General features: G+C 45.5%; 1 protein-coding gene across 4 annotated transcripts in view; it reads left to right on the top strand.

The window, feature by feature from the left end:
* The window catches only part of LOC131034044 (uncharacterized), a 279,391-nt gene that overhangs the window by 245,375 nt on the left and 20,041 nt on the right, over positions 1-13,975 (top strand). For all 4 annotated transcript variants that reach the window (XM_059216829.1, XM_059216828.1, XM_059216831.1 and 1 more), the window contains 3 exons: positions 5,778-5,879; positions 6,477-6,602; positions 6,706-6,795. In XM_059216829.1, coding sequence (XP_059072812.1) covers positions 5,778-5,879; positions 6,477-6,602; positions 6,706-6,795 — 318 coding nt within the window. The remainder of the gene's footprint in view (positions 1-5,777; positions 5,880-6,476; positions 6,603-6,705; positions 6,796-13,975) is intronic.

Here is a 13,975-nt window from a genome sequence, read left to right on the forward strand (position 1 = left end):
AGTTTGAGGCATCCACGTGAACGTGGAATTCCTTATCCCAATTCGAGTATGCTAGTATGGGCGCCCCCATCAACCTTATCTTCAGCTCTTCGAAGGCCTTGCTCTGCGGCTCTGCCCAAATGTATGGTTCCCCTTTCCTTGTCAACTTATCCAACGAGTGGGACACCTCAGCGAAGTTCTTGATGAACCTCCTGTAGTACCCCACATGACCAAGGAAGGACTTTACCCCCGTGACGTCTGTAGGAGGTTCCATTTCTAGTATTACCCGAATCTTGTCCGGGTCCGTTTTCAATCCTTCTTTACACACAATGTGTCCCAGCAATCTTCCCTGTGGTACCATGAATTTACATTTCTTCGGGTTGAGGGCCAACCGTGCCCTCCGACACCTCTCCAGGCATTCTCCGAGAGTTTTTAAGTGGATGTCCTGTTCGCTGTAAATAGACCAATCATCCAGGAATGCTTTGAAGTTCCCCACCGACATCTTGTCGAAGATGTGCAAGATAATGCGCTGAAAGGTGGCAGGTGCATTGCATAGTCCGAAGGGCATTCAGTTGTATGCGTACACACCGTCCTCCACCACGAAGGTTGTTTTCAGCTTATCTTCCTCCGCGATGGATATCTGGTTGTAACCAGAGAACCCATCCATGAAGGAATAGATTTCATGTCTAGCTACTTCCTCCAAGATGCTGTCTGTGAAGGGTATGGGAAACGGGTCTTTAACAGTGACGGCGTTTAGGCACCGGAAGTCTACACAGATCCGGATCTGATTGGCCTCTTTCTTGAGGGAAATCACAATGGGGGACACCCATTCGCTTGTCTGCACTCTGAAGATTATGCCCGCTTCCAACATCCACTCAATTTCGTCGTTCACTCGTACAGCATAATTTTTGTTCATTCGGTACGGCCGCTTCCTCACTGGCTGGGCTCCCGGTACCAATGTTATTCGGTGCACACATAGCTCTGGGGGCACGCCCTTCAAGTCCTTGTATGTCCATGCAAAGACATCCTTGTATTCAAGGAAAATTTTGAAGGCTGCGGCCTTCAACACTGGATTCCAGTCATCTCTGACAAGGATGATCTTGGGGTCACTTGTCTCCCCGAGATTCATTTCTTTTAACTTGGCTTCCTGATACTTAATAGGCTCCCCCTTCGGGAATTAGTGTGCCGGCGTCTCATTCACTACTGCCTCCCCATCCTTGTACTCGCCATATTCTGGGGGAAATATATCTGGTTCTTCTTCGATGCTCAATACGTTGCACGAGGGTGTAAATAGTTCATAATCTCCCATTTGCCAATGGAAGAGGCCATTCAAGGAGTCCCCATCGTCCCCTGAGCATGCCTCCAGTTCTAACACCCCTTCATCACTGGGCTCCATGCGGCATCTATTTCCACCCTCCGCTAACTGGTGTCCCTCCGATTCCGAGTCGGAGGAAGAGGCTAACTCCTCGCTCACCATCTGCGTACGAAGATCGATTACGTACTTCCTCCCGACGTTTTCCAAAGAAAGGGTATTCTGCTTTTGCTGCAATGAGCCACCCCTGCCCTAGGATGGCGTCATATCCTTTCTGCTTCAGGGGGATTACCACAAAATCCAGCACGAATGACTGCGTGCCGACCATCACCTGCTGGCCCATGAGGGTACCAAGGGGTTTAATCCCATGTTGGTCTGCCCCTAGCAGGTTGAACGTAGGGGGCCACAACGTAGGCTTTCCCAATTTTTTCCATGTCGCTTCTGGGAGTACATTTACTCCTAACCCTCCGTCCACAATAGTGTTTGTTAAGGTGGTCCCTAGTATACCCATTTCTACCACCGCCGGGTGGCGTCCACTATTGACTACTAACAACATGGGGTCAACTGCGGGGCTCACGACCTCCCTAAACACGGGGTTGGTTGTGGGGCTCACGACCTCCCTCATTTTTACTTGTGGGGGTACAAAGTTTAAAATAGCCGTTTTTAGCTACGGCATAGTCTCCAGGAGGTCTTGAATTCTCACGGGTACCTCTACCTGCAATATTTGCCGTAAGATTTCCTCTTCTCCCTTCGTCCGTGGTGGACTTGCTGTTTGGTGACTATTCTGTCCTTGTGCGGCCATTTCCTTTGTGATCTCGTCTCTGGCCTCCCGCACTCTCTCGGTCTCTGTGTGGGGATTTGGGTAGGCAATCTTTTTAGCCTGTGCCCTTGTGATTGCCAATACTTCTGCCTTCGTAGGTTCTATGTTTAGAAGGTGTACACCAAGCTTCGGGCAATTTGCGTCCTCGTGGTCGCCTGGCCCGCACCATCGACAGAGGTGCTGAGGGTTGGCTTCCTTCGTGCAATCGCGGGCGAAGTGTCCCCACTGATTGCAGGCCCTACATTGAATCATCGGCCGGCCCATGGCATCGTACTGGATCCGGTTTTTGTTGTTGCTATTGTTATTATTTCTTCTGTCGCCGCCACGTCTATTATCTCGGTATCCTCCAGATGATGTCGTTGTGTTAGTCTGCTGGCCTGTACCCGTTGGTGCGGATGTTGTGGCCTGCTCCGTGAACAACACTTGGTTCGTGCTTCGAGTTTTCATATTGTATGGGCACTCCTTGGTGGAGTGTCCCATCATTTGGCAAATCTCATAGAATGCTTTCTTCGGGCAAGTACCCTTTGTGTGTCCGTCACTCCTATAGTCTGTACACCACACTTCATTTTCTTCTGTCTTACTTGTACTCCCTTTCATGGCCTTGAATTCTCTCAGCATTCGTTCGATGTCCTTCTGCAGCGCGTGTACCTTTTTACTCGATTCGCCACTGCTACTGCTCTCTCCGTCAGAATCGTCATCATCGTCAGATGAATATTTATTACTTTTCTTCTTCCTTGATGTTTTGTATTCGCTTTCTAGATCCATTGCCCTGTTATAGGCGTCGTAATATGACATCGGGGGTACAATCTTCATTTTTTTCCGTAGGGAGGATTTCAATCCTTCCACAAACCATCGTGTTTTTAAGCCCTCAGTCGGCTGGCTCTCCATTTTACCCAAGAGTTCTTTCAGCCTCCGACTGTATGCCCGTACTGTCTCCTTAGTACCTTGCTTAGTACTGTATATCTCTGTTACAATTTCGTTGTCATCACGGAGCAACCGAAACTCCTCCGTGAATTCTTTTTGTAGGGTAGCCCATGTGGCCACTTTTTGCTTATCTACATCGGAGTACCAATCTATGGCGACTCCACATAACGTGGCTGGAAACTGCTGTACCCAGTCATCCTAGTCTGTTACTCCGTTGGCAAACCAAATGGTTTCACATGTATGGCAGTGTCGTAAGGGGTCTTCCTTGCCGTCCCCTGTGAACTTTGGTAATTTTTGTTTGCTCGCCATCCCTGGTCGTCTTCCTGGAGGCGGTTGTGTCTGTGTCTGTGGCCCTGCGCTGCTACCTCCGGTAGCGTTGGTGGTGTGTCCTGGAGGTACGATGTTTTTCTTATCGCATGTGGCACCTACACCCATACTGTTGCCCTCTCCTTCGCTCTAACACGCTCCTACTCCTGCTTCCCGTTGGTGATCTTCACTCCGTGGCGTAAGGGATAAGTTCCTAAACTAATCCCGAGTCTCTTCTACTAGATTTCGCCATAACCTTGTTTCTTCTAGAAATTCTTCGTGGCTCCGCGCCCTACGATGATCTGGCGACGCGTAGAAATTTCCGTCGGCCTCTGCACCTTCCGTGGCACCTCCTTGGTTCCCCTCGGGCCCCCCTTCGGCAGGTCGTCCTTCGGCAAGTTGCCTCAGCCTCTGTCTACGTTCTACTTGCTGCTCCAGAATCAAAGCCCTCTGTGCGGCCTCCCACTCGTTCGTTTCCGGTTTTCTATTTCTATCTTTATTCAACAGGTTTGGCATTAATTGTCGCACATTTCCATAACTCTCAATTCTTAAATCAAAACATGTCTTTATTAATTCATCTGCTCAAGTACAACTCGTGTCAATGACACTTTTATTTGAAAATAAGAAGTTCACAGTTCAATTCCCTCTTGGCCTGGTGCCATCTCTTTCCGTTTCCCATCGGCTGTTCTCTTCGTAGCATTGCAGGATTTGTTGTCGTCGCTCTTCCTGGGCAATCTCCTCCAAGCGGGCCTGTTGTGCCAGCGATGCCTGTGCAAGCAACCGGGGGAGGTGGTTCATCAACCAGTTTACTGCCGGGCTAACCTCCAGCGCTGTCCACACGACACTTGGTGGGATTTCTGCCTCCGCCGCTTCTCATCGAACGTATGTCTGGATGGCTACCTGGACCAAAATTGAAAATTCTCGCGTTGCCGTGTCTTCTCCTGTGTAAAGTTCTGTCCGCACGTCGTCGACCTCCGAGTTTACTTCACCAACGGGTAGGCCCATTGTGTCTGTGCGCCATCCGTGTCTTCCGTTCCCGAGTTCGTCTAGGCAGCGGCGCCAAATGTTTGCCCTCTCAGGTGAATAACTTAAGACATAAAGAACATAACGCAAAATAATGTCGTAAATAGCAGACAAAGTATATCAGATGTTATATTCATCATAAGTGTGTGTTACAAGTTACATTCCGAAGTATAAAAGGGTACCGAGGGGGTGCGAGCGCCAACCGTCGCACCGCAACTTCCACCCTTCGGTTGCCAACTAACCAAAACAATTACACATAATTATCTAATGTTATTCCCGTGTACAATAATGCCGCCAACAAACGTCAGTTGAACTAGTTGCACATAGCTGCGGAAAATCATTCATAGTAGTCACACAATGTTGTGGAAAGTCATTTGTAATAGCGACATAATTCTGGTAGAAAGTCATTCACAGCAGTGAGATTTTTATGGAGAGAAAAACAGTTGAAGCTGGAGTTGTTGTCACAAGTATAGATGCATTTAGCTTGGCTGCTCAAACTAAAGTGCAACTGCATGATGAAGGGGAGTATGAGGAGCTGAGTTTAGTGTACAGCAGGGGAGACGAACAGGATGATTCCTATTGAAAAATAGGGTTGATGCTCAAGAGTGGATGGTGAATTCCCTTCTGCAGAAGATGTAGCACATTTACATCTGTACCCTCAAATGCAAAAAGATCATAATCCTTGATGAGTAGTCAGGTTAAGGTGAGACTCCTCTGATGGTACCAGACTCAATTGAAATGGTGAATTGGTCCAAGATATATTTTTGTCCAAGGTTAGGACTTAAAGTTATCTTAGGATCTACATCATGAGCACCACTATCAATCATGATATTATGGCCATTTTTATGTCCTAGGTTGGTTGGGAGCTTTGTTTCCCTAATAATGTGTACGTGTTGTTCTTTTGATGAACAAGTTGATGGGCTCTAGATCCCTCTTCAAAAATTCTTAATATATTATTTTGAACAATGAAATCATAAATCCATCATGCCATTCATTTGCACTCTTCTAGTAGTTAGTAGAATTGTATGAAAAATATGAAACAATTAAATATTAATAAGGAATTTTCGTCCCACAAGTAAAAGTAGGAAGCTTGTGATGCACAATTAATTGGTAAATTCTACAAGAATTAGTTGATCCTCGTTGCAAGGTAGCCATTAGCACTCCTAACATTAATTGGTGATGGGGTAAGAGAATTAAATTGCAAATAATAATAATCATTTCAAATGATATTGTTTCATTTGAGAGGTTTGTAATAACATTGCATAAAAATAATTACTTTTATGCAAGCATGTATGTTTCATCATATTGAAATGTAAATCTCAGTGGAAAGCTTTTTTTGAGAAGAAGAATATTTTTGTACCCATACTTGATGGGTAATTTTGAAATAATATTTTCACAATATCTGTTTTGCAGAAACGTTTGAAGATAGATTTCAAGGGATTGGTTCCAATGAGCTCACATTTTGCAAACATTGTCGAGCGACTCCTTGAGCCTGCACCAGAAGATCGCTTTCAGGTATGATTCATTTATTATCTATTAATATAATTTGTTGCAATCTCTCTAAAACATTATATCAATGGCAATAGAAGCTACTACAAATTTACATAAAGGGAGTTTGTAAGGCATCTATGATATAGACGTATAATTTAAGTCTAAATTTCGAAGGAGAGAAGGAATAGAAGTATTTGACATGATAAAAGAACATGTAAACTAATCATCATGGGCCTAAGAGAGGCCTCAATATTTTCTCGTTACTATATGGGTTCCAAAAATTGTTCAAGAGCATCATTTAGAGTTAGACACAAAAAGTTATTTTGCATAACCTTGGATAGGGGGGATTGGTAGAGTAGTTTGTCTCCATCCTTGGAAGTTGCTATTCATATTAACACAGCAAATAAATTGGTTTTAATTTTGCTATTGGATACTTAAGCATTTTCATATTTTTTATTTACTCTATTTGTCTTACTCAATGCCATTTGATCATGAGTAGCGAGGAGAATAGTCACTCAAGTCCTACCATAGAAGGATGTTGAAATAGGCATCTGTATGAATTGATAAGAACAGCTTTTTAAAATCTTGTATATAAACATTACAGTTAGCTACGTTATGTAGTCTGCAGATGAAGTTATTGAAGCCCTAATGTCCGAAGACGGTTTCCTTAATAAGGCTGCTTCTAAGAACAGTAATATGAGAGAATTGCGTAACAGAAAGATATCTCAGCCTGCGGGGACAAAAGTGGTGAGTTATTAATTAGGATGCTTAGGATCACGAGAATGCTTCTGAATTTTAAGCATTTTAAATTTATACACATTTTCCAACAGTAATGAGATTTTCTGAGCAGCTCTTAACAAGAACATCATCTCAACTCAAGATAAGCATCCCTCCTGGAGGTGTAACGGCTGAAACAGCTGGAACTGGAACATTTGCTGTGGTAAGTTGTCCCTTTTTATTGTTTCTATTTCACTTTCATTGCAATGCAAAGTGCACATCAGTAGTCAGCATAATAATTGCAACTCGCTACGTGTTTTGTAGTGCATGATGTTGACCAATTTTGATGATTGTTTAATTGTCATTAACTGTTGTTTGATCATGATTAAGTCTTCTTTGATCCTGTTGATTCCTGACTGAAGTAGGGTACATAATACATATTAACATAATCAAAAACATTTGTTTGACTACTTTTTGTTTATTTTTACTGTTAGCATTGACTGCTGTAAACCTGGCTATAAGACATTACTGTCATTTTTAATAAGAATTTTTAATATTGCCTGTCATAATTTCTTTAGATATACTGTCTTTAATGTTGTGATCTGAATTGATTAATTTTATTGGTTCTTGTTTACTTTGGCTGTTTTAAAATTAAATCATTGGCTGGGATTTATTGTTATTAGTTAGAAAATCTAAAATTGAATTTTAATAAATGGATGAGATTTGCAGTAATTTTTGTTTTTAAACTTGTTGGGGGTGATATTATTTGTTTGAGATTTGAAGTCAGTGGGGCAAGTGGCCACAAAGAAGTCCTCGAGGCATATTTGTATTTTTTTGATATTTCATACGATATATTTGTATTTTGAGAAGGCCCCAGTAAATGTACCCTGATCTATTGAAGTCCTTGAGGAGGTATTGAATGAGTCATTGACGTCAATGAAGCATTCCAAATTTTGAAGTTCTCAAGTCTAATGAAGCATTGATTACTATGAAATCCTCAAGTGCTGCGAAGATTTAGTTTCTGTGATGTTATAAAATCTTGTGAGATATAGAAGTCTCTAGATCCACAAGGAATTGATAAGTGAATCTTCAAATACCTGAGGCATTGAGATAGTGCAGTTCCTAAATATAAACCATGCCTTTGTATATGAATGAAGATTGTAATAAAGTATGAATTAAAGAGTAAATTTAAGAGCAATTTTTTTTTTTCTAGTTCATCAATGAGGTTTTTCTTATGGATTTTACATCCATGGTGTAATGTCCCAAATGTTAAGTATGAGAGTGTCTATAGGTCATTTTCTAACTTGGGGTGGGATTTCAAACCTTTTCATGTTATTAAACCTTTCTCCTGCTTCCCCATTTTCTCATTCCTTTGCCTTATGTGGGTCTTTGGTACCTATTGTGGTGTTTTCACACATCGCTCCATTGCAAATGGGGACCCCCACTTTTTGCTTCCTAGCTTAGTGTTCTCTTTAACTCGTCTGTAGTTTGGCAATAGTAGTAGTAGTCATATGAAAGTGCATCTTTATTCCAATCATAGCTTTGGCAACAATTTCTTGTCCTCCTCCTACTCTATTGCTAATTGCTAACTATCGACTATCTATTAACAATTATTCCCTTTACAAATGAGAATATTGATCCTTATATAGAGGTCTCAGTTGCAAATGAATGGCCCAGATTGATTTGAAATCAATGGCTGAGATAATTCAAGAGAAACCCTAATTAGGGTTAGTTACAACTAACTCCTCTTTGACCAATGAGATCATTACAACATTTTGGACACATGTCCCTTTTGAATTCGGACCAATGAGAGATGAGTTGTCACATCGAACTTGGTGCCTTCTAGATGTATAGTTGTTCCTCTTGGGATGAGTCAAGTTCAATGGACTTGGAAGCCTTAACTTGTCATGATTTGATTGGCTTGATGATGAATAGGTGTTGTCGCAGCATGTACATCTTGTAGACTTTCATACTTCATCACAAAGAGATCTTTGTTTCAACTCCACTTCTATATCATCATAAAGAAGTCTCTACTTCTCCAGCAACATCTCTTGATGTTGATGTTTGTTTACCTCACCGGGTAAACAGGAAGAATACAGAAATCGAACAGCAATGTACAATGCAAATGTAAAAGAAGTACCAGAATAAGCTTTCCATTAATGTCAAAGGATGTTCATATTATATCCGTCGTCAACATTACATGTGACACGACTAACATTACATGTCCCCCAACACCCGGAGGTGGTACAATATATGACAGCCGAAGGGGTGCGACACAACCGTCGCGACTCCAACTACCTACCCGTCGGCTAACTAACTGACCGTCGTAACTCATTATTACCAACGACAACATAAACATAATATAACAACATAACATAATGATTATTCCCGACAACATCATCCCCCCCAAGAAAAGAAGTCGACTCCGACGACTTAATACAAAATAGAGATGAACGGCAGGAACTACTGACGCTAGTCGGGCCCAGATCTTATACACTTGCTGCGTCCTCGCCTGAAAACCTTTTCTGCTACCATCTGATGCTCAAGTGCGGATTTCACCAATATTGCTTCCTTTGCCATCACAGTTCTCCTGGGCCTAACCCAAACTTGTCTGCAAAACACGTTTTTCAGTCTCAGCTTCCACCAACTGCTACTCAAATGATTCTGTCTCCCTAGCCAATTTGTCCTCGATAGCCACCCGTGCTGCTCTCTCGGCATCCAACTCCTGGGTACGCTGAACTAAGTCTCACGCGACTATTGCCTCCAACCTGGTGGTCAGCTCCTCCCGAGCCCTCTGTGCATCCACCAAGGCAACCTCACGTCCAGCCGAGACATACTCCGAGTTCCTCAAAGCGTACCAGTCATGCCTAGAGGTGGCCACAATCCGTTGGCACAAATGCTAGGAGCCAACTCAAATCCTCCATCACACTCCCCAAAGGCTAAAAACTGAACTGAATAACTCCCTGTTGTCGTACGACTGCGCGGACTTGCAATGCCTTCCGTCAAACTCTGTTTGTTCCCAACCTCCAAATCCGTCTCCCTCTACGGCTTATGGCTTCCCTGCCAATGCTTAGCTGCAGGCACAACACTTCCCGTGGTCTTCTGTAGCTCAAAATAAACTGGGGGTCTGGGGGCAACGCCCCCAGTGGGGTCGAGGGGCAGCGCCCCTCGCGGGGTCTGGGGCAGTGCCCCTGCGGGGTCCTGGGGCAGCGCCCCAAGTGCGCTCCCTGTCGCAGTACAGGGCGGGGTCGAGGGGCAGCGCCCCCGCCGCCAACACCAATTTACAACCTTCAGAACCCCACGAAAGTCCATGGCGCGCATCATTTCTGTGATATTTTATGATGTCAAAACCCTTCTTCTACACTCCAATATTTTCAATGTCTAGGCTCCAGATGTCATCGAATCATTTTTCAATCCGTCGTCGATTTTTTTTTTTTTTTTTTTTATAGGCACTGTAATGTCCCGCCATACCACCTCCAATCGTGTGGCTGCTTGGTCTACCTGTGGCGATCGTTTTGCCCTTACGTGGCTGTGTGGAATTGTGCGAAATCCCGCTCTCCCTAAGCGGCGGATCAATCTGTAAGAACCCTCGACCCCATCCATCCGCTTCACTCCCTGCGGTAGCTCGTGCGGTAGCTCTTCGTGCGGTAGCTCTTTGTTTCCTTCGTGCGGCTTTATTTTCACGGCTTCTTCCACCGCACGGTGGCTACCTTCTTTCCCTTCGACTGCTTTTGTTTTCCCTTAGGTGGTGCGGGGTTCTTTTTTCTTTGGCTGCGTGTCCTGTTTTTCCCTTCGGTGCGTTTTATCTCCTTTGGCATGTGCGGTGATTGTCTTTCCCTTCGGTTCACGCGGCTTCCACCGTCGGTGGCTTCCACCACACGATGGCTTCCACCTTCGGTGGTGCCACCGCACGGTGGGTTCCACCTTCGGTGGTGCCACCGCACGGTGGTATCCACTACGTGGCCACCGTACAGTGGTCTTTTTTTCTTTCGTTTTTTTTTTTTTTTCTTTTCTTTTTTTTTTTTTTTTTTTTTGACCATAAGGTCGCTATCGTATGACCGTGCGATTTTTTCCAAATTTTTTTTTTTTTTTTTTTTTTTTTTTTCAAGTTGTCTAGAGAGTCTTCGGCTCGAGTCCCCTGTCTCTGGGATCGCTCTTCATCCTTCTCGGTTTTCCTCGCCCAAAAGTCTACTGCTTTTGTCCCGTGCCTCTCGAGTCGCTTGCCCGGCCTCTCAGGTCCACTTCCATCCTCTCGAGTCCCCCTCCGGACTCCCGGGTGTCCTTCCGGCCTCTCAAGTCCCCTATGCGCCTCTCATGGTAGGGTTTCAATTTGAACCTATTGGTGGCAAGTTTATTTTCCATGGCCATCCGAAGACCTGGAACCACAAATTCTATAGGGACCATGGTCTCCTTCCCGTACATAAGAAGAAGAAGAAGAATAATAAATATTTTGAAGACTGCGGTCTTCCACACAAGGTTCCAATCATTGCCAACACTCTTCGAATTATCTATGTCGCTAGGGTTTGGGGTGTCTCCCTTCCAATATTCTTTGTATTCCGGCAGGTACACCTCTGTTGGTTGCTCTGGTTCCTCTACTTCGAGCCTGTAGCTTTGGAACATTTCGTAATCCTCCATTTGCCAGTGGAAGAGCCCGTTAGTCGAGCATACCTCATCTTCAGAACATCCCTCCAATTCTAGCACCCCTTCACTGTTCGGCTCCATCGCGTTCTTGCCCTTACTTTCATCGGGACCCCCTTCCCCTTTATTAGAGTCCTCCGAGTCGGAAGAGACGAGCTCTTCGCCGACATTTTGGGTGTGTAGGTCAATGGTATATTTTCGCCCTCCCTTCTCCATGGAAAGTGTATTTTTCTTCCAGTTGTGGTTTACCCTTGCGTTGATCAACCACACTCTCCCCAGGATGGCGTCATAGCCTTTCTTCTTCGAGGGAATGACCACGAAATCTAACAAGAATGGTTGCGTACCAATTGTCACTTGCTGGGCCATCAACAGGCCGAGTGGCTTAATGCCGTGTTGGTCCGCTCCCACCAGGTTGAATGTGGGTGGCCATAGGGTGGGCTTCCCCAGCCGCTTCCATGTTTCTTCTGGTAGTACATTCACCCCAGATCCACCGTCCACAATGGTGTCCTTCAGAATGGTCCCACGGATACCCATTTCTACCACAGCTGGGTGTCTACCACTGCTCAAGGCTAGTAACATCGGGTCAGTCGAAGGGCTGACGGAAACCTCCACCTGTGGTGTACTCTTCGAAGCGGTGGCGGGAACCCCTACCTGTGGTGCACTCGACGATGCGGTGGCAGGAACCCGTACCTGTGGGGCACTCGACGCTGCGGTGCTTTGCACATTGGTGAGGATGGCAGTCCTCAATTGTGGCATAGAGTCTAGAAGGTCTTTTACCTTTATCGGCACCTCCATCTGCAAGATTTGCCCAATGATGTTATTTTCCGCTTTCGTACGGGATGATGTACTCGCCACCTCGTTGTCTCGTCGTTCGGTCGTCATCTCACGTTCAATATTGGCCTTTGCCTCCCGTAATCTCTCCTTCTCCATACGAGGGTCGGGATAAGTGGTTTTTTTCATCTGGGCGCGGGTGATCGCCAGTACTTGTTTCTCACCAGTCTTCTCAGCCTTCTCAATGTTGAGGAGATTAACCCCTGCCTGTGGGCAATTTGCGTCCTCATGGTCGCCTGGCCCACACCAACGGCAGAGGTGCTGAGGGGTGGCTTCCTTCGTGCAATCACGGGCGAAGTGCCCCCACTGATTACAGGCCCTACATTGGATAATTGGCCGGCCCTTGGCGTCATACTGGATACGGCTTCCGTTATTGGTATTGTTGCTATTCCTTCCGCCGCCGCGTCTGTTGTCCCGGTATCCTCCAGATGATGCATTATTGTTTGCCTCCGATGTGGATGGCTGCTCCTGCGCAAAGAGCACTTGCTGGTTACGTGCCTTCAGATTGTATGGACATTCCTTCGTAGAATGCCCCATAATCTGGCAGATGTCGCAGAATGCCTTCTTGGGACAGGCACCTTTCGTGTGGCCGCTCTCCTTACACTCCGTGCACCATAGTTCATCGTCCTTACTTGTAGTCCCCTTCATTGTCTTAAATTCTTTTAACATCCTTTCCATATCTTTTTGAAGGGCTGTGACTTTCTTCCTCGGCTTCTCGTCACTACTACTCTCTTCTTCCGATGTGTCATCATCTTCAGATGATGATGAAGATCTATTCTTCTTCTTTTTGGCCGTCTTATTTTCACTTTCCAAGTCCATGGCCCGGTTGTATGCGTCGTCGTAGGATGTTGGAGGCACAATTTTCATCTTCCGTCGTAGCTTAGGGTTCAAACCCTCGACAAACCACCTCTTCTTCAAGCCATCGGCCGGTTGGCTTTCCATTTTCCCGACTAACTCTTTTAGTCGGCGCCCGTACGCCCGTACGGTCTCCTTCTTTCCTTGCTTTGTTCCGTAGATTTCGGAAACTATCTCGTTATCATCCCGGAGAAGCCGGAATTCCTTCTCGAATGCTTTCTTCAATTCATCCCACGTAGTTACACTGGTTTTATCCAAGTCTGCATACCAGTCAATAGCCACTCCTCTCAGTGTGGCGGGGAACTGCTTCATCCATTCACCCTGGTCAGTCACCCCGTTGGCTGTCCAGATGGTTTCGCATGTACGGCAATGCCGTGCGGATCATCTTTGCTATCCCCGTTGAATTTGGGTAACTTCTGTTTGGTCGCCATTGATGGAAATCGTCTACTTGGAGGTGGTTGTGGCTGTGTCTGCCCTCCGGTGCTGCTCCCTCCAATGCCGCTGATGCCTCCTGTGGTGGTGACCAAAGGTACGGTGTTCTGCCTTGTACCTACCGTGCGGTTACTTCCTCCGATGCCGCTGATGTCTCCTGTCGTTGTAGTATAGTGGTGAGTATTCCCGCCTGTCACGCGGGTGACCCGGGTTCGTTCCCCAGCAGCGGCGCCAAATGTTTACCTCACCGGGTAAACAGGAAGAATACAGAAATCGAACAGCAATGTACAATGCAAATGTAAAAGAAGTACCAGAATAAGCTTTCCATTAATGTCAAAGGATGTTCATATTATATCCGTCGTCAACATTACATGTGACACGACTAACATTACATGTCCCCCAACACCCGGAGGTGGTACAATATATGACAGCCGAAGGGGTGCGACACAACCGTCGCGACTCCAACTACCTACCCGTCGGCTAACTAACTGACCGTCGTAACTCATTATTACCGACGACAACATAAACATAATATAACAACATAACATAATGATTATTCCCGACAACAATGTTGGAAATAAGCCACACCCGGACCGACGATGGATTGGTCGAAGAGGGGCCAGTAGCTCAGTGGTAGAACACTCCAG

The sequence above is a fragment of the Cryptomeria japonica genome, chromosome 2 (genome assembly GCF_030272615.1).
Source record: "Cryptomeria japonica chromosome 2, Sugi_1.0, whole genome shotgun sequence".
Classification (NCBI taxonomy): domain Eukaryota; kingdom Viridiplantae; phylum Streptophyta; class Pinopsida; order Cupressales; family Cupressaceae; genus Cryptomeria; species Cryptomeria japonica.